This window comes from Ciconia boyciana, chromosome 1 (genome assembly GCF_034638445.1).
Source record: "Ciconia boyciana chromosome 1, ASM3463844v1, whole genome shotgun sequence".
NCBI classification, from domain to species: domain Eukaryota; kingdom Metazoa; phylum Chordata; class Aves; order Ciconiiformes; family Ciconiidae; genus Ciconia; species Ciconia boyciana.
The window spans coordinates 82,999,051-83,025,620 of NC_132934.1; the positions used below are offsets into that span (position 1 = coordinate 82,999,051).

General features: G+C 38.0%; 1 protein-coding gene across 1 annotated transcript in view; it reads left to right on the forward strand.

The window, feature by feature from the left end:
* Positions 1 to 26,570, forward strand: part of ANO2 (anoctamin 2) — a 193,467-nt gene that overhangs the window by 17,056 nt on the left and 149,841 nt on the right. Inside the window, exons 4-7 of the mRNA XM_072846239.1 lie at positions 17,319 to 17,417; positions 22,470 to 22,621; positions 23,875 to 23,929; positions 24,818 to 24,866. Coding sequence (XP_072702340.1) covers positions 17,319 to 17,417; positions 22,470 to 22,621; positions 23,875 to 23,929; positions 24,818 to 24,866 — 355 coding nt within the window. The remainder of the gene's footprint in view (positions 1 to 17,318; positions 17,418 to 22,469; positions 22,622 to 23,874; positions 23,930 to 24,817; positions 24,867 to 26,570) is intronic.

Here is a 26,570-nt window from a genome sequence, read left to right on the forward strand (position 1 = left end):
GATTGGTAACCCTCCTGATATCAGTATAGCTATTCTGTAGTAATGTGCTATGCTCCTTGCAATTAATTCTCAATTTCTATTATTTCATAAAAGAAGTAAATGTAATTATAATGTAAAACCAATTTTGTTAATGTTATAGAATTTTAAGTACCACAAAAGACTAATAGGTAGCTCTAAAATGTATTCCTTCACTTGTATGTGTCAGTGGTAATTATCGAAGAAAATAATTGGCATATAATTACGGAGCACTCCAGTGTAATTAAAATCACAATAAGAAGTGTAACCAAGGAACTATATATCAAAAGCTGTAAGCCAAATCCAGGAAGTGAGGCAGTGGACATCTTCCTGCTACCTGGACCCTTGAAAACAGATGGGAAGGTGGGAGAAATGCAAGAGCGAGAAGGCCATTTCCTTAGTACAAATCTAAGTGCTCTTTCAAGTAGAAACAGGACAGGGTAAATTCATATTGCCTAATGCTCTCCATATCTGAGGTGAGTGCCCATATTAGCATATGCGCTCATATAAATGGTAGGTATCTTTGAAGAACAAAGCTCCTCCTGGCTCTCAGCTGCCTGCCCAGCCCCGTCACCTCATACGGAGGAATGGCAGGGGCTTGAGGAGTTGCTGTTACCTCCTGCATGTGAACCACTCCTGCAGCTTCCCTCCTTTTGGTTCTCTAAAGTAGCAGTACTTGTCTTCTGGCACTTGCTCCTACCAAGTGAATGGCTTGTGGGGACATGAAAACTGACTGCTAGGCTGAAAATCTGGCAAGATTCATACCCATGTCTTTCTCCATGTCAATGCCAAAACTGCTGTCAAATGTCAGAATTTTAGAAGGAATAGAACTTAAAGCAAATACTACTCCCATGTCGTTAAATACATGAGGATAGAGACAGGAATAAAACATAACTAGCCAAAAGCTATCATGGGTCTGAAGGTGGGGGCAGGACCTCCTGTCCCTGTCTTCCCTGGCATACTGTCTGAGCTCCTTATACTTTTGGTTTCCAGTTTTCATGTCCTTTATTATTGAAATGTAGTCTTCAAAACAACAGAAAAGTGGAGGTGAGAATTAGGTGATGCTAACTCTTCACTGGCAAACAGGTTTTCAAACATATAAATGCATTCATGTGAAGGAAAATGAGAATGAAAAATGTGAAGTTGTCTCTTAGCAGCATGTCTGTATTAATCTTTACAGTTAATTCTCACAACTGAAAACCCTCCGTGCAGGTATGTTTCCCACGGCTTCTTTTCTTCACAAGATTTTTTTTTACCTGCACACACCCTCTGTACTTCTTCAGCTTTTCTTCCTCTCAATGAATTTGTGTCTTTATTCTGCCACTTGCCTGTAATAGTAACAGCTGTATTTATTATAGACTGCTTTGTATAAATTATAGAACTTCAGTTGTTAATCATAAAATAAATGCAAATTACATTATTTATATTTTAATAGTTATTAAATATTGCTTACCAATCTGTTCTGTTCAGTTGATGGCAAAAGGTACGCTACTGTAAATTTAATACTACTTTTCTCTAAAAAGCTGGGTTTGACAAATATATTATGATTAGACATCGATGTATGCCTGTTAACTACAGGCAGGCAAAGTGTATTGGAGTGAGATTTTAATGGAAAATACATTTATGATTGATCAAAAGTATTTGGGGGTTCATACCAATTCAATTATTAATTTGAGGGATAAACCCCCAAAGTTTCAGAAAAACACACAGTTTGCTTTATCTTTTTTTATAGTATGCATTTCTGGTCTGTTTCAAAATGCTGTTTCAAGAGGAGATTTGCCTAAATGTTATTCAAAAACAGATATTTAAAAAATTAAAAGACAAAAGCAAAAAAAAAAAAAATTGGACATTAAATTTGAGTCAACAGCAAGAAGAAAAGCTTTTGTTTGTTTTCATTTTTGCAAGCATCCTGAAGGCGCAGGGCAGGCTGATCCAAGTTAGGGATTCTCTGAATCTACCCTCTTCTTTCCTGCTTTGAGCAATGTGTCTTGCACAGTCCTCTGTCTTGCAGTGCTGCCAGGAATTGACCACTCAAGGTGTGGATCCAGTTGAAAATTAATCGCTCTTTAAAACTAGGATTTAGTTTTCAGGGTACTGATCTGGCTAAAAAAACCTCACTATACAGTTACAGAAATGTGACTACTGGCTCAAGGAGGTGGAGGGGTGGGTGTGTAGCCACATGGCTAGGGGTAGGGAGGAATTTGGGACCACAACCTCTGTAACTTACACCAGCCCGAATTAATGTGAAATGGCAACCTACCAACTGCCTGCGTGAGTTGTGAGCCTGCAAGGTGAGGTGCTCGGATGGATCAGAGAGAGGGGACCAGTGACATTTCAGGCAGTTACATTCCCTGGGAGGCTGCCTTAGAGAATAACAAAGCATGATCTGGGGATGCTCCTGCTCAAGACTCTCTCTCAGTGCTACTCCCTGTATTCGCATACTGCTCTGTGGGAAGACAAATCCTGCTTTTTCCTTTGGTGGGGGCAGGGGGAAAAGGTTTGCATGCCAAGGCAGTCTCCCTGGAGGGTCAATGTTCAAGCAGGGGTTTCTAATTTGGGTATATATATAAAACAGTGTGTATGTATACTGTGCATGTGTGTGTATATATATCTCTCTATACTAGCGAGTGGACTTAAGGGAATTAAGGCTCTTTTTAGACTTTCAGAGTTATATAAACTTGTGCATGTGTGTTTGTGCTTTTAGTCAAAAGGAAGCATTGCAATAGTTGTATTTTTTTTGTAAACATCTCTATAAATATTTGAAAAGAGCTAACACATGTTGCAAATATTTAGTTAACAGTCTTTGTTGAAATGAAATTTAAGAAAGCTCTAAAATCATAATATCCTACCAATATTGAGGTCATTTTGTGTATGTGTGAATGTTCCAGTTGAAGCCTGTTTCAGCCAAAACATCTGTTCAGTTATCTGTGATCGATATGTGATTTTTTTGGCAAAAGCTCAACTCAATATTTTTAATAGTGAATGATAAACTTAAAGTTATATTTTTAATGTTTTCACATCATGTGCAAAAGTTATATAACCAGATCTGGATCTATGTGGTTACTGCTACTTATACTACTGTTGGGGCATATGACAGATGAGAATCCAGTGTATTCTGAATAAACACAGAAGAGAAAGATGGATCCTGTATTACCAAGATTATCATTTGTGTGTAAGGAAATAGAACAGAGTAACCAAGAAAAATTGCAATGGGAGTACAAAGAATCAGTAATATGTGCTATCCTCTCAAACTTGTGTAAATGAGATCTCAATCTGACCAAAGAACTTTAAGGTTAAAGATATTACAATGCATTTAAATTGTCCTTGACCACAAATACAATATTAGTGTAATATAAATGCCAGTAAGGATAGGTAGTAATGGAAGGCAAACACACAATTTTCTATATTGTTTCTTTGGTAAGCCAAAATACGCAGTTAATTTATTGCCATACCTTAGTCTGCTCATTTCTTACTGTTCGCCAATTACTGCTTAAATCTGCGAATTTTTTTCTTGCTCCCAGTTTTGCAGAATAACTCTGAGTCTCTCATCTCAGAATACTCTCCCCACTGTATGCCAAGAACAAAAAGCATCTTGTGATCAGTATTAAATGATAGATCCGGTGATGCCCCCTTGCAAATGGACCAGAATTTTGCTCGAGACAGCTATGTTTACTGAAGACTGCCAAAACAAGTAAAAAAAAAAAAGGGCAACCCCCCCCCCCCTTTTTCTTTTGATCTCAATCCTGATATGTCTTTTCTGATAAACTTAGAGTTAATGATATCACTTGAAGTGTGATCACCTCTGAACTGTTCATGTATGTTAACACTTATCCAGCAATGTCAGACATGTGAGGACAGTGATGCTGTAGCAGTTTCTGTTATGAGACCATGTCCTGAGGTTCTTTCTCAAGAATGCAGTCACTGAAGTCCTTAAGAGCACACCCTACTGAGGCACTCAAAACTACAGGAATGACTTCCTGTATGTTCAGTTTGTGAATGCTCTTAAAGTACCCAGTAAAGGTGCAAGCTTAAGTGTGTGACTCTATCAGAGCTTTAAAAATGATGGCTAGATTCTGCAGACCTTAATAACACTAGTATAAAGAGATATTTTTTCCCCATTGACTTCAGAAAGATTTAACTTAGTGGTCATGAATAGCTATCATGATGTATAGAAGGAAATACACTGGAGAGTAAATGCATTACAGGACATTTCTAAGGATTGCAGTGCCTAACCTACAGGAAAGATTTGGCTTGAGCATCCTTAGCCTCTGAGCAACAGGCAGACCTCAGAGAACTCTCCTACTCTTGTAGCTGGCTTTTGCTATGCAAGATTTGGGTAATCTGTTGCTGAACATATCTTCCCGTTATTAAGCCACAGCCTAGCATAGTGTGTATGAAGCTTTGTTACATAGCCTCCCTTTTCTGAACTTTTAATGTTTATCAGAAAATAATAGTACTTGCTAACACTATTTAGTATGGCAGAAGTATAAGAAAAACATGGCAGAAACATGCTGAAGCAAAGGTACAAAAATGTTCAATGTGATGCAATATATATATTTTTTAAAAAGGCTGTCTAGACAGAGGTACTATGTGATTTTCTTTGGGTGTGCTGATGTAAAACAAACGAAAAGATTTATGAAAATTACAAAATGAGGAGCACTTCTAATGAGGCATAAAATTGATTTTAAGATGTGGATGAAGGTACTTACTGCTATCAGTGTATAGCACCATATTTCTTACAAAAATCTGGTAGTGATTTCCTGTAAATTTCAATTGGTGTGATACCACCAGGTTTGGAAAAACAAAACTTACATTTTTGCTTTGCTAATTCATTTCCCTCAAGGCACAAAAAACTTTGGCATTGTATCAGGTGAATATTCATATTGTACATTCTGTCTGCTGAGTATCTTTTTCATAGTTGAAAGTTAATAGCCCACCTGACCCTTACATCTCTAGAAGTGATTTGTTCAGCTTTCTACATAAATCTTCGTATTTCAATGTCAACCCAAAAATAAAATCTTACTAAAATATGTTTCTGTTGAATGCTATTGTGAAATGTGTTGGAGAACCTACAACTTTATAATGTGTCAAGCTTTACCAAACTTTGTTATAGCAACAGCATTTGCTGACAGTTTATTCTTAGAATTGTAACAGAAATTGAAACTTATGTTTCAGTTACAATGATTTGGCAACTGATTTTTTTATTTTTTTTTTTTTAACCTGACAGATGGCTGGTCAAATAACCAATATAACTGATGGCTAATCCCTCTTTAATTTTTGTGTTACAAAGGAGCAAATTGGCACTTGTAAATCCTGACTGGCTGCCTTTTTCTTTTTTGGAGAGTGACTCCAAATTTGTGGTGATGGAGATGAGAGCTAAATCTGGCCAACATAGGTTATGGCATGTACAAAGCAGTACTGCTAGGATGGATGAATGCAGTATGTGTTGTAGTAGGTGTTCTACTGATATCTACTGAGTGATTGTCTTTTGGACCATAATTTTTGAGGAGCTGAGACTAGCTGTATAGATGGGAGAGATACCTGATTTCGTGATAAGAGTGTATTGAGGGCTGATTTTCAAAACTGTTGATAATTCAGCACATTCTACAGAGATCACTAGAAAGTGCTGGCTAATTAACATTTCTGAAAATCTAATTTGTCCATTTACTGGCTGATTTCAGTCGTGATCATCATGTCCCTGTGGGAAGATATTATTTCCAGCCTAGGTACCACATTAGCTGAGAGAGCTGGGTCTCTTAGAACTCCAGAAATAGTGAAATACTTCACTTTCCATCTATGAATGACATATTTCTTGGACACTGATTCCCAGCTTGTTTGCTAAGCTTCTCATGTTAGCCTCAGCTGCAATGTTTCAAGCAGTTATTTTTCCTTGCTTGATGATTTGCTCAGATTGCAGGACTGGTGCTGCTGTTGCTGCCTTCTAATCATCTGCAGAGCCTGCAAGCATCCAGCAGAGCATATCAGCTTGGCCTCCACACTTCACCTGAAGCATGCTTGTGCCTCATGGGCTGGGAACCTCTTCTCTAGGAAGTCCTTGGGTACAAGGAACTAGTCCCAGAGTCAGTGTGGCTCTTTTTTACCCCTGCTGATGCTGGGCAGTTGGAAATGCGGTCTGGTTCCTTCCATTATGTGTGTTTAGTAGAAGAAAAAGAGACATTCCTACCTGAATTTAGTTGTCTTGTTTGCTGAAGAAGAACAAGAAATGCCATTGTACTCTTTTGCAATCTGTCTTTGCTCTTCCCCACACCTGACTGTACAACCTAAAATTAATAGCACCAAGATTGTAAATACAACCTAACAATAATCAAAACCTTATCATCATTGCAACTAACCACAGTCAAGTACTATAGTCTGGAGATGGCATGAATTCCCTTAAAGAACACGTGCTTTGAAGAAGTTTAAACTGTAACATGGTCAACACAGGAAAGGTCATTTTTTATACTTAGTGTTGTGATTTTTTTGGTGCCAAAATGTAGGAAAGGGAGATATGATGATGGTGACCTTTTCCAGCACTCACTTTCCCCATCTGTCCTGGTTTCAGCTGGGATAGAGTTAATTTTCTTTCTAGTAGCTGGTATAGTGCTGTGTTTTGGATTTAGGATGAGAATAATGTTGATAACACACTGATGTTTTAGTTACTGCTGAGCAGTGCTTACACAGAGTGAAGGCCTTTTCCTGCTTCTCACACCACCCCACCAGTGAGTAGGCTGGGAGTGCCAAGAAGCTGGGAGGAGACACGGCCAGGACAGCTGACCCCAGCTGACCAAAGGGATATTCCATACCATATGACGTCATGCTCAGCATATAAAGCTGTGGGAAAGCTGGCTGGGGGTCTGCTGCTCAGGAACTGGCTGGGCATTGGTCAGCAGGTGGTGAGAAACTGCATTGTGCATAATTTGTTTTGTATATTATTTTATCATTATTATTATTTTCCTTTTGTGTCCTATTAAATTGCCTTTATCTCAACCCACGAGTTTTACCTTTTTTTTCAATTCTCTCACCCATCCCACTGGGGGGGAGTAAGTGAATGGCTGTGTGGTGTTTAGCTGTGTGCTGCGTTAAACCATGACACCATCTAAAGTTAAATCCCATGCTTTCTAATCTCACCTAATAGACAATAGCTCACTAGCTTTGTAGCCTTCAAATCAGTTTTTGAGCCTTGACGTATCTTGACTCACCCAGTCTGAGATTTTTTGGTTCAAAAGAGAAATGACTTTCTGAAGCAGGCATGGAGTATGCTGTACTTCAGTCTTGCTCCTGCTTATTCCTGTTGACAGCTACCAAGAATAGAACAATTTCCCTTGTACTAGGCAAGAAGAGAAGTGGTTTTTTTCTCAAGTAACCTGAGTATTGGGACACATAACAAAACAGCATCATTAGCTTTCCTTTGGTTGATTGGTGAAGATGAAAGTATTTCTGGCCCTTAAGTCTCAACAATAAAACAAATTTAAATTCTTTTCCTTGTGTTTTGTCTGGATTTTTTCTTCCTTCAGTTAGTGCTTGCAGATTCCAAATTAACTTTGATTTTTTTTCCCCTTGGTGATAAACCTGCATGAATCCAGACTCGCGTGTGTTCAGTTTTCAGGTCATAACCTTTAATGATGCCCATCTAAATACCTCTGTTAACTTGATGTAGCTGTGCCAAATTACATCATCTGACAGACTAGCCTGATAGTCTAATTAAAACATCAGAAGGAAAGCATTTGTATCATAATCTGTATTATTCAATATAAGCTAATCACCAGATTGTAGCATAACCTGAAGATAGAGGAACGGCTCAGTGGTGAGGTTATGAACTAATGACAGCTCTTGAGTCCCCATGACTCGCTAGACTTGAGGCATTGCCGAGTGCGATATGGTAGGGAACCCAAGCATGGTGTGAGCACCTACCAAGACACCTTTACTAGTCAGGTTCCGCTCCACCACCAAACAGAGAGCTGTTAACCAGCCCCTTTTTTAACTGGCATGGAGGTGACCCACGTGAAAATAGTGAGTCATAGCAGCCTATAATCTGTCCAAGGGTGAGGCAGTTAGATTGCTTACTGTGTATTTTTTGGCTATGCAGTTAATTGAAGAAGAGGTGATAGTAGGAAGCAGGAGGTCAGATCCTGGGAAGAAAGAAAGGCCTAACGTCCCTCCTATTAGATTTGGCATAATTACCATAAAATGATCCTACAGTTTGAGACAGTCCATCAGCACAGTACTGTGTATCTAACAGTTGCAATGATAAAATGTTTATGAAAAAATAGGAACGGTACAAACTTTAATGACACTTTTACTGTAATGTTCTCCTGATGACAGCTACTTTCAGTTCAGGTGATTTCCCCCACTTGATGTAGTTTGTCTATCTAGTAACCTTCTGTGGGTCTCTATTCCAAAGTCTGGTATAGTTTCTTCTTGAAACATCATACAGTTTTTGCACCCACAAAGTCTTTTGGCAAGACAGAGGTACTACCCACTGCATTAATATCTGTGCCCTTTTGTTTATTTTGAGTCTGGCTCCCAATAGCTTAGTCTGGCTTTGTCTGAGGCCCTTTAGTTCTTGCCCTGAAAGAGACAGTAGGCAGTCCATCCACACCCCCTCTCTTTATCACGCAGGATTTTATAGACTTCTACAAAGTCTTCCTTAAGGTTGTTCTTTTCCAGAATGAAGGGTCTCAGTCTGCTCAGTGATTCCTATATAGCTGTCATAGCAAGGCTTTTATGGTGGTTGTTGCCCTCTTCTGAACCCATTTGTGGTCTAATTTATTTCTTTGGAGGTGAGGAGACAGGGACTGCACGTTGAGTTCAAGATGTGGATACAGCATTGATTTCTCTGTTTAAATAATATTTTTTTCTTAGTCTCTATTCCTTTCCTAATGGAATGTAATGTTTGGTTTACTTCTTGGCTCTTACAAAATACTGAGCTGATATTTTCAAGGAACTTTCTGTCACAACCACAAGATGTCATTACTGACTGGTATAGGCCAATTCAGAGCCCAGCATGTTACATGTGAAACTGGTTTTAACCCACGGATATTGCTTTGTATTTATTTACACTGAAAGCAATTTACCATTGTTCAGGGTCTTACTCTTATAAAGCTTTTCTGCAATTTTTCACAGTCTGCCCTTATCCTTGCTACCCTGAAAAACTTCATCAGTGCAGTTTGTCTTCTCACTGCTTATCTCTTTATCCAGGCCACTTATGATGATACTGTACAGTGCTGACTCTGCAAAACCCCTTTGGTGACTTTTTTTTCAGCAGTGCAGGATCTCCTCCTACCCAGTTTCCTGTTGGTTAACCAATTATTTATCCACCCCAGGACCTGTTGCCTTAGCCAAAATGTGTCACATGATGGTACTGTGCGACTGCCAGTGCTTCTTCCCCTTCTCTCCCTGTTTACACTGAGGCTGTAACTGTCCAGGGAGGTTTTGAATTCCCTGCCAGCAAACAAGCCAACAAGAACACTTTGATTATCTTCATCTTAATCCCCTCCCAGTCAAGCCTCTGCAAATACAACCAACCTTCCTTTTACTGCTACTGATCTTTGGTGAGGGACCTTGAAGGGACACACCATCCTCGAAAGGCTTGTAGCATATGATTAGGAGAACATACTTAGTAAACAAATACATTTGTACCACCTGTTAAGACTTTTAAATTAAAGAAAAGTAAACCTTCAAAAATATTTTTCCTCAGAATGAAATTTAAAATCTTTCAACACAAAATTGAATCATCCCTTTATATGCTTGTTTGTTAATATCCCAGATCAAGTATTGAGTGATGAAGCAATATTTTAAGGTGCCATTCCTCTGGTTTTCAGTTTGGTCTCCTAACCACTCTTCCCCCCCACCCCCTCCAAATTTTTTTTCTTGAGATTGAGTCTGCTAGAGTGGGGGTTCAGTCTCCATTTCATTAATCCCGCTACTGGTAACATGCCTGTTATCTGGTCTAAAGATTGACTTTCATGATCTTGCTGCTTCATCTGGAAAATTGTTTAGGGTATAAATCTCTGTGCAGATTAGTGTGTCTCATTCCCTCAAGAGGAATTACATTTTGCCCTTTTTAATGTTAACTCTTTGGCCTCAAGAAGTTTGTTGATTTTATTATTGATAATCAAGTTTGATATGATGTATTTTACAGAATATTGGCTTATTTGCTAGCTAATTTGGCACTGAATGTAGCCAGGCCAGCTGATTACATGTTTTTCCATTGACACTGCCAAAATACAGGAGGTGGTAGAGTAGACACACTCCTCCCTTCCTCTTTGAGGAAGTCTGATTTGGGTGGGGTTTTTTCAGTTTTGTATTTTATTATTATTTCTGGTATTCTTCAGTCTCAGAAGATGTACTGAAAGTGTGATATGCTTTTGTAGCAAGAAATTTATGTCATTGACATAGGAGAAATTTGTTGATAAAGTCGTTCTAAACAAATAAGGAAGATTTTGCTTTGCATTTGAAAGTCACATTTTTCATGCTATAGTAATTAGTGGCCATACATAAATATTTGGAAAATAACCAGGAAAATGCACTAATTTTTAAATCCAAAATGTGCATTCAGAAAGAATTAAAAATGAATGACAGTCCTGACATATTTGTTACTCACCTTCATATAGGTTCTGCATTGAGTACTGCAGTAATGTAGAGGTCTGTGCCTTTTTTGTATTTGGCAGACTTAACAATCTATTCTACATTTGTGCTTGAGTTTCTAACAGCTCATTTTCATTCTGTTGTGTGCCATTAAATATTTCCATCTTCTTCAGGGGAAGCACGCCTGCGTTTTTAGGCTTCCTGTATCATCTTCCATTCAGAGACACTTTCTGTCTATAGATGAGTGGGAAGATTTTGGTTGGAAAGGTAACAATGCCATGAAGAAACATTGCAAAGGATGTGCAAAGTCAACTGTTTCATTCCACAGTGCTTTATCTAAGCAATTAAGGTTATATAGTTTCTTTTAAAGTGTTTTGGCCAGATCTTTCATTCCAAGGTGTTCTGTTCTTTGCTTATACACACTAGTATATTCTTTAACTGTTTATGCTCAGAGGTGGGAGTAAGAGAGTAAAATAAACAGGACATTAACGCCATCACTGTTGGTAGAAATGAAGAAAGAGAAAGGCAGACTGTCAAAATGTGTATATTATTGCAGGTTTGCTTAAGGTCTGAAATTTGGACTTGAGCGTGTCTGCTTCACATATTGTTGAGCAGCTAAAAATAAACCTAACTCTGTGAACTAGATGGAGTTTACCTTTGCCATCAGTGAACAAGCCTGTGCTTTGCATCTTTACACTTGTGCTATGTGTGACTGGTCATCTGTCAGGAGTGGGAGAACTTCTTGGAGCTGTCGGGGATTGCTGCTAATTATTTGTAATACCGTTGCAAGAAAATCTGCCGACACTAATGAGGATCTCATTATGCTAGGCACTACACAGCCATACAGTAAGGTAAATCTGTACCCCAGAGAAATAATGAAAATAGAAAAGGGGAAGTTTGGAAAAAGGCCAAAAGGACTACAGTTTTTGAAGGAAAATGTGAAAATTTTAAGATGTGTAGTATGGCTACTGTATGTAGGATACACTCTTATTTGTCTACTGTATTATTTGAGCACCTCTCAATCTGTAACATATTTATCTTTACAAAGGTCTTTTGATAGAGGGAAGTTCCAATATCTTCATTTAATCAGTGACAGAAAGAATTAAATTAGTTGCCTACAATTATATAGATAACATGAGTAGGGAATTGCTCTGAACTGACATCTCCATGTCAAGACATTCTGGGTCTTGATGTCTCACCCGGACTAGTGCACTGCCCTTACTTTTTATAATGTAACTGACATACACTCTGATATGCGATAAACTTTGCAATAAACTGATTTTGTATCTTGGATACAAAACATAAAGATCAGCAAAATGCCAATCCTTGTACAGATAGAGATTCAATACATTTGGCACAAAACATAGACGCTTTCATAGTCACTGTCTGAACCTGGCAATGCTGTGTCATTCTATTACGTGCTACCCGTGCAGGGGGCCCAACAGCTCAATATTTGGCTCAGCTTTTGTAAAACATATGTGACTGGAGTTCTATGATAGTAACAAGAAATTGTATTTTTTTTGCACTATCACATCACATTGTTATTTGCCTCAATTTCCAGGGCTGGTATCAGGAGAGGAGACATTAATTTTGAACAATTGCATTTGCAGACGTGACTGATCCATTTGGTGACGGAATAAATGGGAAGATGATTACTTTTACTGAGCTACTAGGACCTGTCTTTTTTTTTTTTCCTCTCTACAAACTGTCTCACTGTTGCTGTCCTAATGTGGCTGGTATTACCAATGTCAGCAAAAGATGTCTGATTATATTAACTGAAGCCATTAGAAACTTGCTGCCTGTACGTGTCTGGTATTTTTCTGTCTATTTAATAATCACAGAAGGATAAAATGTTTAAGGCCCAGGTAGTTTGTCTTTTTAAGAAGGAAGTTTACATGCTTCAGGTTTTGTAATTTATGCCTTTCCATTTCCTATGTATATTTTTTTTAAATCATAAGAAAGATTAGCAGTTCCCTTGGACTCCCTTAGTCAGTAGTTAATCACTTCTGTTTAGCTTCTTTCTACCCTTCAGTGTTGCTCTTTTCTTCCTATTAAAATACACAGCAGAAATCTATTTCTTTGGACAAGTACTTTAAAATAACTTATTTCCTTTAATATGTACGTTAATATGTACGTTATAATATAACTATATTCCTGTAATATAGGATGAGTGATGAGTGATTTCATGATGAGGAAATAATGAGAAAGACTTACTAAAATGTAGCATTCAGCAATGAATTTTTTTATTTGCAGAGTTCCTAGGAGCAATATGCTAACCACAAAAAAGTCTGAGGCTCTCCAGAGTATAATTATTGGTTTTGCCCTTTTTGTTGTCTTGACTGTGACTGACAAATATGATGCCTTGAGTATGATATGCTTTAGCTCATATTAGAGGTGTCTAAATAAACTGTGGAGAACACTTCATCTTGAGGTGACATGGCTGACACATGACAAATGGGTTGTCTGAATGAGGTAAGGTGGGAGCCAAATTGGCCTCGCAAAATAATGGCACTATGAGAAATCTTTGAGCTGGACATGCTGTACTCCACCTTTTACATGCTGTCCTCTTATGGAGCAACAGGACTTCTCCACAAACTCCTGTTGCAACAGAGAATGCTTCATGGTGCATCTCCTCAATCTGTGGCCTGTCCCTGCAAGGGCTGGAATTGAGAAACTGTGAACTGGAAGAGATTAATAAAAGAATGGTAATTGTGTTATAGTGGTTCAAAAATATTCCATGTTACTGTTGGACAACTATAACTGTCCAAGTGGGTGAGAAATACGGATATGCCACTAACTTTAGAATGACAAAATTCTCATTTGATATCTGACTTTTGTAGAAACCTAAGTTCAATGACAAATCTAAATTTTTGGGCAGAGACCACTTTTCTACTTAGTCTAGCTATTATGCTTGTCTAGCCATGTTTCAGAGCATTCCGCTTTTAGTTAAAAAGAAAATCACTTTTTGAGTTTTCAGTAGTCAAATTATAAACAATAGGAGTACACTCTTTATATACATCTATATGACAGCTTTTGTAGTCATACTTTTTTTTCTGCTATGGCCTTGATGATGATAAGTTTGCAATAAATCTTAGACTTGATGCAGGTGCTAATGTATTTTACTGTTAAGGTATGAAAGATAGAAAAGTTCTCCTTGGAGAAATTTGGATTTTATTCAGCCTATACATTTCCACATTTCTGTCCATAAGACAGGAAAAAAATGCAATATAGACTGCTGTTAAAGTCCTGCTTTAAACTACTAGGAATACATGATAGACTGAAAGAAATATCTGATATATTTTTCTTCATGTGCTGATTGAAAAGCAAACCAGACCTTCCAGATTTTCTTCCATTTGACTTTAATGCTGAGTTTTCCTATTGAAATGGGAAGGCCCAATTCAACTTTACAAAATAGAAAAGAAGCCAAGATATAAATATATCTTGAATAATTCAGAACCAACTTATTGAAAAACTTCCATTCTTGAAACTTATTGGAAGAACACTGTAATATGGAATATAGATTTGATGAAAAAAGGATCATGAGAGCAACAAATCTGTTTGTCATCTGCATAGCAATACTTAGTCATTTGAGTAATATAATCAGGGAGTGCAATGATATAGACATAGAACAATGCAGGGCCAAGAATAAAGTCCTGTGGGACATCAGCTGTAAGTGAAAAAGGACTTGATTAAGGATGGCTGTATTAAATAACAAGCGAACGGTCAGACAAAAATAACGTTAGCCAGCACAACATGTTAGCTTTAGTGATACCTCTACAGTACAATGAATAAGCAATGGTGATTGTGAGTATTCAAAATAGAAGACTGACAGCATTTCATTAGAGCAAATATTAAATTGTATTCACGAACACGTGTACCTTGATCATTTCAGGTGATTAATCAAATGACACCATTTAGTGGATGACTCCAGTAGACAGTTACAAATCCACTCTGGTAATGAGAAAAACAAGTTCTAACTTTTGGTAATGTTTGCAATACAATAAGCACTCTGGGAATAAGTTAGTTGAACAGATCTTCGCCAGTCATCATAACGATAATGACAAAAAGGGCATGCAAAGAGACAACTGGAACTACTGCAGGTGAATGCTTGAAAAGTGGGGAAAGGATCCTTACCAAAGGAGTAGCTGGTATAGGTTTTTGTTTTGGTAGCTCAATAGAAAACTAGGTAGATGGTTTATCCCTTGGGATATGATATGAGATTGATGATTTAGAATTTATTTTAAATTTATTTGATTAATTTTAACATTAGGAAAGTATAGGAAGATGTGGGAAACATGGTTCTAGTAATCCCAAGCTAAATATTCAGCAGTCTATTGTTCTGCACTTTTTGTTTACCATGCAACAGGAATCACCTGGTCCTGTTTGCCCTACTTTATTTACTTTGCATTAGTCTTTATTAAAATTATTTCAATTTCCTATCGTGGGGTGATTTTTAAGGTTTTTAAAGATTTTTAAGGCTCTGATTCCTCAGCATCGGATATCACTTTGTGAACAGCACAACTTTCCAACAATTTTTTGTTCAAATATACAAAGGTCATATTCTTCATCTGATCTTTTCTCTCAAATTATCTGACTGATTTTATTTGCAATCTGTGTAGTCATATGAGCCTGAGCTGGAAACAACCAATTAGATCAGACTGTCCCTCCTCTTGCCAATGTGGAATATAGTCCCCCAGACAGAGGACACATGCTTGATTTTAGCCAAAAGCTGAGAAGAAGCCTCCTGATCTTCACCCACTGAAATTTAAACTCTCATATGTTATTAATACATTTTCAGCAAATGATTACCAGAACATCTGCTCATGCCCAGTAAATTTTTACTTCTTTCTCTTAAAGCTGACTTCCCCAGTGGACTGATGAAAGAGACATTCTGCAGCTCATTCTGCTCTTTAAAATAACATCGGTCCACTGAAGAAATGTTAGCTGAAAGTGATGTAGTGATCTTTGTAATTCATGTTGCAGCTATAAGGGAAATAAAAGCAAAATGATTGCAATAAGAATAGTAGGATTTCCATCTAATTTTTTTTTTTTTAAATCATTATGAAACATTCAGCAAATGCATGTTTGGTGCTTACATGAAGTTCTAAGCATTTATACACTTTGAAAAGATTAAATGCTGGTTCTAAAATGCTGATGCCAATGTGATATGATACAGCTTTATTTGTAAACTGATATTAAAAAAATATAACTGTAGCTGAGAGTAGAGGCTTTTCTGAGGTAAATGTGCTACAATAGTCTTTTAGATTTAGACATGCGTTTAGACTGTGACTCATATTTCTGTTTAAAACTTTTCTTAACTCAAAGCTTTTGACAAAGAGAACTTTCTTGGAGTCATTTTCCAACAAAAGATGTTAAGTTTCCATGGATATGGCCTGTGTTCCCAGCTTTGTAGAGTTATGCTGCTTGTTGATTATAGTGATATTAAGCTATGTCCGTTAACATTCTTTCTCTAGACATATGCAACCTTTTGTACATATAACAGGCAGCTACTCACAGGTGGGGCACCCGAGTTTTGCATTTAAGCCCAACATGTAACCCAGCTATGTTTCTCATCAAGTTGGACAAGCTGCTTCAGTTTTCTTGTCTCATTTCTAAATTTCAGGATATATGAGGGAGTGCAAATAGAGGTTCATGCTCCCCTGAAGGGAGGGGACTGTCCTGATCCTTACACACATATGTGTGGGAAAATGCAAAGTGACAGTATGCCCTAGGACCAAAGCCCCAGCATGCACAAAGACCATTAATCTTAGCATTAATCAAGCCGTTAAAGTCTCTCCCTGTCCACTTCCATGTCCTTCCCAAAATATGACCTCATATCCTCTTTCTAATCTTCCTCCCAATTTTTATTCCCTTCATTTCCACAGTAAGCATTCATCTGTATAATTTACTGATATGATTTATTTGTGTGCATTGAGGAAAAGTCTGTATCAATATGCCTACATTTCGTTTTCATGCTTTTGCCAGGGGTGCTGCTTTCTGATCTTGGAGTGCCTTTATGTAGCTCAGATGTGCTACCAGGATACCACCCTCTCAACAGCCCAGATGGCAGCAAACTGGCTGTGCAGAGGCCCTCTTGTGTAGTCTTCTGCCTCTGCACAGCATAACCAGTTATTTACATAAACATTAGGCTCATGTCTCTCTTCAGAAGTTAAATTTGAATGTTTTGTTTAGGGTCGCTACTCCAACTGCAGATATTTAGGGCAGTAAATGTTGGGCCTGATCCTCTGTAAGGAACTACTAATCTGATGAAATGTCCAGGAAATAGTTGGGCAAAAATGAAAATGGGAACCTAAAGCAAAGCCCACCCAGAGCAGAAGAAATGTTTTTTCTTTGTTGGTTCAGATGGGCATAAAAGCCCACTAATGAAGTCAGATGACTTACAAAATATCTGAGTATGGAAGCTGTAGCTTGGGGGGTTCTGATTCACACGATTCCAACATCTGGAACTGTAGACTTCTGTCTTGATGGTCCACACACAGCTACACTGTGAGCAGTAGATTAATGGATTTTAGAGCATTAGAAGATTCAACTTTTAAAGAAAAGGTCACTTTTAAGCCCAGTTTTAACAGAAGTTGGTTATTCACTGTGATTGCCTACTGTTGCATGATTTAGTTGGAGTTGACACCTTGAAACCTTATTACTGTATTCTGTTCAATAATATTGAAATACATTGTTTTCACTACTTTATGTTTCAGAATAAGAGCCAAGGACTGAGTTTTGTCCGTATACACGCACCTTGGCAAGTACTTAGTCGAGAAGCAGAACTCCTTAAAATAAAAATGCCCACTAAAAAGGTAAGTATCTTCCGTCTTCTATCAACTAGTTGTATGACTGGAGAAGGGTGGATCAGAATGGTAGTTAAATGTATAGAAGCCCATAGAGTCACTTTATTTCAAAATCAGAGCAAATGAACTGCAAGGCTTATTCTTTCACATTACTAATTATTTTGAGATGATTTAGTATTCGGAGTCAGATTTAAGATGGGATTTTCAAAGGGGATTTCAAAGGCCACAGAGGCAGCTGGCTGACAGCCTGTGTTCAGAAGAGTGATGACAGAGGTGAGTTTTAAGGAGGGCTTTGAAAGCTGAGAAGGCAGTAGCTATTTGGATTTTTGTCAAGGAACTTTCCTCAAAGGTGAGGTGCAGAATGGGAGATAGTATGATAGCTGGTCACTGCCTTAAGATTTCTCTAAAGTCTGGGGATGCTGAGAAAGTCTGTTTTGGTGGTATCAATGACTTAGTGGATTCAGACTTGCTCATTGTCATTGAAACTTTGGCTCACTATCTTTACAGTTGCAGTAGCTGAGAATATCTAGAGCTTTCAGCAGAGTTGCTGGCAAACATTGTAAATTCTGAGGAGCAGATCCCAAAATTTGTGGTCCTGCAATGATTTTGCATGCTGGCTAACAACTGCACTGAAGTTAGTGGAACTGCCTTGTGCTTTCAGTTAGTGATACTCATCAGTTGCACTGCTGAAAACTTATTTCATTGCATTGTTATTAGAATTAAATGACAGACTGATTTTATTTTCTTCCACAGGGTTGTTGGTGGTGGTGGTGGTTTTTTTGTTTGTTTTGTTTTTTTTCATATTGATTGTTTCCATCCAGCAAAAGCTTCAGTGTTGTTCACATCTCGTGGTATTAGAATCTGTCACTGTCAGGGGCTTGGCCAAGCCAATCTTGTATACTCTTACTCTACTGTGTTTGTATCCCAGAATAAATAAAAAAAAAATCTAGTTACTTGTAATCAGTCTTTGAAAACGAGTAGGTTTTGGACAGCTACAATATCCCTGTCCTTTCTGGCATACTGATGGATGTGTAGGCCCTTTCTAGAAATTGACCTACATATTCAACTCCTCTCTTTGATCCCTTCCCAGCTTCGTTCCTTTTGTGCATTTTTAGTGTCTGCTCATTTCTCCCTCCTTCTTCCCTCATGGAAATTTTCCCCTCCTAGCTTTTTGCAGACACACCGAAGCAAATTTTACACTATTATTTTAATTGAGGAATTTTGCCATCATATTGTTCTGAGTTAAGGTCTCCAGAGGCTGATAGTCTCCAGTGGCTGTCCTAGTCATTCACGAACAGTTCCGCATCCCCTTCTCTCCTCTGAATGGGAGAAAAAATGCACAGTAAATCATAAAGCCTTAAAGACACAGAATCATCTGGGGTAAAGACATCTAAAAATATTGACAAATTACTTAATGTAACTGCTATTTTTATACATTATTTATAGCATCCTTTTCTTTAAAGCAACAGATTTCAATGAAGCAATCAGGTCTATGCACACTTCATGTTGAATGAGATTGCCATGTAACTGATATTTATTGAATAGTCTGACAAATATTCAAAGAGCAAATGGACATGCAGTCATTGATTAGGCAGTAATGAAAACAGTATTCAGGTTTGTACCTGTAATTTGTTTTGGTGTGTAGAAGAAGACGAAATGAAATATGTCTACCAACAAGGAAACCAGATTTCAGTTTTCCTGAAAATTCACTGTAGGGTAATAAGTTGTTTTGCATAACTTAAAAGTGATATGACACTTTTAAGGAGAAGATTGCTGACAACTCTTGTTGACTACTTTACTTTTCTATTATCTCGACAGCAGAAATGGAGCACTACCAGTGCACCACCAGAAAGCAGGCATAACAGGAAAACTATATTCATGTCTTAAGTTTTTTGCAATTAAAGACAGTTGGAAGAGGAATTTCCTGTGAAGAAAACAAAAATCCACTTTGAAAAACTGAAACACGTATTTTGGGGATTTGGCAATACAAACTGAAATATTCAGCCAGTAACCACTAAAAAGAAAATTCTGTTTTTGCTCAGAGAGGCAAAAGGTTGTTTTCAAGGCACATTAGGTATTTTCTTTGATGCTATTTTTATTTATTCAAACATCCAATGCAACCATAAACAAAACATTTTCAGTGGAAATTATTTATCCACCTCTTAACATGATTAATTGGTTGCAAAAATTTTTTTTTTTCAAATGTTCAGTCTTAAATAATTTTTCAGGACAAGTGACATGCTGGGAAAAGGTACTTTTTGAGCAGTTTTAAGTATATGTATACTTCTGAATATGACAACACAGTTGTTTTTGATGAGTAAGAATGGGCCACACTCAAATATGAGTATGAGAAACAAACAGGACCAACTGGAAGCGTTGGTCCATTCCCAGAGCTATGATGTCTCTGGTATTACTGAGACTTGGTGGAATGAGTCCCACGACTGGAATGCTGGGATGGAGGCCTATAGGCTATTCAGGAGGGATAGGTAGGGCAGGCAAGGTGGAGAAGTTGTACTGTACATAAGGGAGAAGTTTGACTGTGCAGCCCTTGCAGTTAGGGATGATATGATCGAGAGCCTCTGGGTGAGGATTAGGGGGATGGAAAACAAAGCAGATGTCGTCGTGGGTGTCTACTATTGATTGCCCATCCAGGATGATTACACTGATGAATTATTCTATAGGCAATTAGGAGAAATTTCTGCATCATTAGCCCTTGTTCTGATGGGAGATTTCAACTTCCCAGACATTAACTGGGAATACCATACCGCTGTGACAAGCAAGTCTGAGAAATTCCTGAAGTGTATTGAAGATAATATCTTGTCACAAGTATTCAGTGAGCCAACTAGGAAAGATGCCCTTCTAGACTTGCTATTTGTGAATAGAGAAGGACTCATGGGAGATGTGATGGTAGGTGGCTGTCTTGGCCACTGTGATCACAAAATGGTTGAGTTTGAAATTTTCAGTGTAATGAGAAAAAAGGTCAACAGAGTTGTTACTCTAGATTTCAAAAGAGAAAACTTTAAGCTACTCAGGGAGCTAGTTAGCAATGTTTCCTGGGAAACTGCTTTTGAGGGCTTAGGGGTCCATGAACGTTGGTCAGTTCTTAAGAACCACCTTTTAAAAGCACAGGAGCAGGCAAATCCAGCATGTCCTAAGTCAAGGAAGCGGGGCAGAAAACCACTTGGTTGAACAGGGAACTCCTCACGGAGCTCAAGAAGAAAGAGAAATTTTACCATCTCTGGAAGCAAGGTCAGGCTTTGCAGGAAGGTTACAGAGCTGTGGTTCACATATTCAGGGAGAAAACATGAAAGGCCAAAGCTCAGCTAGATTGAAACTGGCCAGTGTTATGTCAGACAACAAAAAGACATTTTAAAGTATGTTAATAGCAAGAGGAAGTCTAAGGAGAATATTGGACCAATACTTGTTGAAGATGCTCACCTGACAAATAGGCATGAAGAAAAAGTGGAGCCTTCAGTACTTCTTTTGCCTCAGTCTTTAATATTAATGATAGACCTTGGGCTGCCTGGTCCTCTGAGTCAGAGGACCACAACTGTGGGAAGAGTGACTTTGTATTTGTGGACCCTGAATTTGTAAGGGACTATCTGTATCAGCTGAATGTTTTTAAGTCCATAGGGCCTTATGGGATTAATCCCAGAGTACTGAAGGAGTTAGCGGATGTTACAGCAGGACCCCTTTCAATCACCTACCAAAGGTCTTGGGAGTCTGGGGAGGTCCCTGCTGACTGGAAGCTAGCCAGCGTTATTACGATTTACAAGGAGGGTGAGAGGGAAGACCCGGGAAACTACAGACCTGCTAGTCTAACCTCAGTACCTGGAAAAATTATGGAGAAGTCACCAGCAGTGTTCCTCAGGGTTCCATGCTATGGCCAGTTCTGTTCAAAATATTTATCAATGATCTAGATGCAGAGGTTGAATTCACCATTAGCAAGTTTGTTGATGATACCAAACTGGGAGGTGCTGTTGACTGTCTCATGGGCCAAGAGGCCTTGCAAAGGTATCTAGATAGATTGGAGCATCAGGCAATAATCAATAGCATGAAATTCAACAAGAACAAGTGCTGGATTCTGCACCTGGGATGGAGTAACGCTGGTCACAAGTACAAATTGGGAGAGGAGTGGCTGGAGAGCAGCCTTGCAGAAAGGGACCTCGGGGTGCTGGTTGACAGCAGGTTCAATATGAGTCAGCAGTGCGCCCTGGCAGCCAAGAGGGCAAACTGCATCCTGGGGTGCATCAAACACAGTACAACAAGCTGGTCAAAAGAGGTGATTATCCCAGTCTATTTAGCATTGGTGCAGCCTCACCTTGAGTACTGTGTGCAGTTCTGGACCCCACCATTTAAGAAGGATGTTCAGGTACTTGAATGCATCCAGAGGAGGGCAACAAAGCGGGTGAAAGGGCTGAAAGGAATGCTCTATGAGGAGCACATAAACTCATGTTTGATAAGGTTGTCTGTGTTTCAGGAAAAAATACCTTAATATCTTTGGGAAGCTCCCTAGCACTTCACATCAATCTGAATCAGCAAAAGCTAGGTCCTTGCGCTTAAAACTGCCACATAGCCATGAGCCTGGCATCCTTGCTTCTCATGGCATGTGTACATGTGCTGTCAGACCATACTAGCAATTATTACCCAGGAATAATTTATTCTGCCAGGGCCGTATAATTGGCATCAGGTAAAGGCCCTCCCTGCTTTATCTGCTCCCTCTATTCCCAGTTACAAAGTCAAAATAATTACTCTGCCTTTCTGTCATCTCCCTTCAGCTCCTAGTTTAGTTAGTAAGGAGGTTCCTTGTATTAACAATTCTGCACTAAGTTTTCTTCTGAAAGTAGCTTGTGAAGGACAAGAACTTATTTTTGGAATGGAAACCCTTATGGATTCAGGTGCTTGCTGTTATATGGGAATATATCTTCAGAGAAGGCGCTTATTTTAATTACAAATTTAAACACGTGTGTTTTAGCACATGATAGCAAATTGGTTTTTTTTTTTTCATTTTTGTGGATTTTTGGAAGTGAGATGCTAATGAACAATATTTTATTTACTCAGATGTACAAAATCACAGAAGAAGGGGGAATACTCAAAACGTTAAATGAAATGTGGTGCAAATTGACTGAACCTCTGCAACCCCAGGTGCCACAACAAGAAAATACCAAGATGAAAAGCCTGTCTTACCCATTTTCCAGAGAGAAAATATATTTGTGAGTACTTTAAATTGTGATGAGCCATGAAGAAAGCTATAACTTGTCATTTTAATGTTGTAATTTTTTCTACCAGTATTTCAATCAAAATTCAGAAATTCATTTAGTATTTCTGGAAATCCTGAGGAAATATCCAAGTTGTCAGATTATTCCTGGATAGTATTTCCAAGTGATAAAAGCATATGTCTGCATAAAACTAAATTTATTGAAGGCCAAGTAAATAGATCCAAAGTAAATGAACATGCATTGGCACTGAGTTCAGTTTCGGCAGATTAACAGAAATCTAAGTTGCAGAGATTTTCTGCCAGTGTTCTACTTCCTTCTGCTGAATAAGGCACTGGAAGCAGCGCAACAAATAAAATATCTATGTTTTTAGCTTGAATTGTAAAAATCCTAGCACCAAATTCCTGATTATTTGGTTAAGGATATTAGTGCCTGTTTTGAAAAAAGAAAGAGCTAGTAGAAATCTGATATTTTTCCTCTTGATAGATTTATTATAGTAATTAAAACTTGGCTAATAATATGCAGATAAGGAATTCTTGACACCTGCCCTTTCACTCAGAATAATACTTCTGGGCCCAGTTTGACATTAAACACTCATTTTTTCCTCATGGGTGTCTCCTTGTATTTATGTCTGATAAATAAAATTCAGTAATAAATATAATGACCTACCATATCATTTATTGTCCTCTCTGACAATTTCAATTAATACTGAATACAAGTCAAATTGATTGAGAGCAATAAACTGGAAAGGGTAATTTCACATGTGATGATTTTAAGGTTTAAGGGAATGCATAATTCCAGTGGAATGGTTATTTGAAAGCAAGTGAAATGTTGCCTGGTTAGTCGCCTGGAAAAGAGTAATGAACATCTGCATTAGGCTAGTTGAAACCTAATAACATAACCTCAGAATGTTAAAGTGTTGAGGGTATGTTATAAGGAAAAGATTGAAAGGTCATCTTGTGTAAACAACAGACAAGCTCTCCTTACCTGAAAGGCATTTTAAGTTGGTTAATATTTTTGCATTTTTATGCCGCGCCATCATTGCAATTCAGGTAGAACTGTGAATGACTAGGTCTTAAATAGCACAGTCTGTTATGCCGTACTATTTCATCTAGATTTCCTTTAAACATCTGTTTTTCCTACTTGCTGTGGTTTCTAAATGAATCCTAAATCAGAATCTTGTATGTTATCTTACTCATTACTACCACGTCTGAAAACGTGATTCTTTTTTATTTCTCTCAATGTTTTAGGTATAACATTAAAAACAAAGACACCTTTTTTGACAATGCTACCCGCAGCCGAATAGTAAGTAAACAAAAGTAACATGTCATTGACTTACTGTGCTGAATGGGATTTGCTTTAATAGTGAGTGTTGGTGACTACTTTGCTAATTTCATCAGTTTATGCATTTCTCTGTTGCTACAAAACACTAAGCATTCATAAATATGTGAGAAATACCCTTCTGGAGCTGCCCAGTGGTCCAGGAGTAGGAGATGCTATGTAGGGAAATATTGCTACTGACTCCTCTCCATTGTTCAAAGTTGTTATTAAGCCCTGCTTCCTAATCTTTAACTAGATTTTATTCCATAAAAGGACCTCCTCTACAATCCTACAGTAACTTCCTAGCTCCAGCAGTCTTTGGTGAGAAACCTTGTAAAATGTTCCTGAGATCCTGCTAGGTCTCCAGCAGGTTGGTGAAGCAAGATTTCTCTTTGCATATGCAATGCCAACTCCTCCCTAACATGCAATGTTCATACATACACACTTGGGTTTCATAATCATAGCATACTTACTGATGACTTTATGTGCATCTTGATGTTCTACTTCCAAATGTGAAAGGTAAATGTTTTCTTACAAAGTCAGATTTTGTTGTGATTTTCTTTAGTGTAAAATTCTCATTCTACCTGAAGTCCTTATACTTAATATAGTTTTATAAGGATGTGACACAGCAGGACTTAGCTTACAAATGTTAGGGCAGATAATCCACTAGTAAGAGTTGCCGTAGCATTGTTAGGTGTGAACTAGTGGCCTCAAGTCATGCATTTATACATGAGTGAAACATATGATTTAAATGTAGGTGCAAATGAACTCTCCAGAAGACTCTTATTTTAAAGTTTTGTTTCATTGCTAGCTCCATGATGAAAATAATGCTAAAAGATGATTTGTGTGTTATATCACTGCTCTTTTCCACAGGTACGTGAAATTTTGAAGCGTACATCTACAAAGGCCAGAAACAGCATGGGTAAGAAGAAGGGAAGATAATTAGATATGTTGTTTTACAAGGAAGTGTTTAGGTATCTCACAGAATATTTATTTTTCTAGCAGAACACAAAAGTATGCTGGCACATTTCCACAAAAAATAGAGATTGAAACAAATGCTTTTTCTGAGGAATAAAATCAGACTTTCTGGTCCATGGTTTGGGTAGGACATGGTAATGGGAGCTTGCTTTTCATTTCTACAGGTGCAGGATCTGGCACATAACTTGCATTTCATGAGTTGTTATAAAATTGGATTTGATTATTATATGATCTGCTTTTGAAAATTCAGATGTCAACTACAATATGTTGTATTATTTCTTCCAGGAGCAGATTTTTCTTGCCATTTCAATAGAATAATACATCTTTCCAGATTATTTTTATCACTGCAGCTTTAAAAACGTTGTCCATGAACTGCATAGTGAAATATATGGCTTAACTATGGCTTTTTTGAAGAGATTGTGTGAAACTTTTGGGGTAACCCTGAAATATTTGAGGCTTTTGTTTTCTTGAGGTTCACAACATGTACAAGTGTACTTATTTTCTTTTCTCTACTCTTTTCGTTCATCCATTATAATATGATGACACATATCTCCCTGGTGGCAAAGAAGTCTGGCATGTTTTCTGAAAGTCCTTCTGTGAGCTTGACCACTTATGTGCAGATCACAATGTCCTAGGGTAATGTACTTGCAAAGAATAAATGTGCTGTAGCAACAGATTCCTGCACAGTCTTGGTGTAACTTTGTGCAGTGAAGCTGCAGTAACAGATTTCTTTGGTACAGCAGCTTGAGTGGAAAATAGATTAATTTAGGTTTCCCTGCAACAGAGATCTAATTTTTCAAATTATATGAAAAAGTCCCAAACCAAAATACTGTCCCTTTTTCAACCAAAAATACTTGGCTTTGCCCAGAACAAACATGTAAATTTATTTTTATTACACTGCTTTCTTTAAAAAAGTGAAAAGCTGGTTGAGAAAATGTCAGGCATTCTTCATTTCTAAAACATTGTTCAGCTGGTGTCTGTTTTGTTCACTGTTTGCTCTCTGTTGTTCAATGTTTTGATCTGCTCAAAGGCTCTGGTGGGGCTGTAGAGAGGAATGCTACCAATCCAGCAAACCTTGCTGGATTGCTCCAGCTGGCATCCAGGAAACCCTCCTGGTGACTAGGGAGACCATGCTTTCCCTGAGAGCTGTGGATCCCGTGCAAGTAGATGTCTCTAGAGTGCAGGATTTTAGAGATAAGGCAGTGTAAGGTATACAAAACAAGAAGCCTGAAGTCCAGCAGGGACACTAAGCCTGTTCACATAAAAGCCAGCCCCCAGAGCTGACAGTTTCTCAAGAGATCCAGAGAGACTGTGTAGAACCTGTTGAAACTCTTAAGATTTTGTAAGTTGCTGGGCTGAGAGAAAGCTTGAAAGAAGAAATCTGTCCTACAAGGACACAGTAGGAAGGGAAAGAGCACTTTACCAATGGGGTTTGTTTACTTAAAGTAAACTTACTTAAAGTTTTCTCTATTTTAATAGCTTGTTCTGGTTTATAGTGTAATAAAAGCCATCATTAAGGATTACAGCACTACTAGTGATTTTTCAAGCTTTTTTTTTACTCTAAGGTGAAAATACAGGCTGATCCACTTCAAGCTCAGGTCAGCTCAAGATCCCATTTGACATGAAGCAAATATTTTAACCCTCCTGT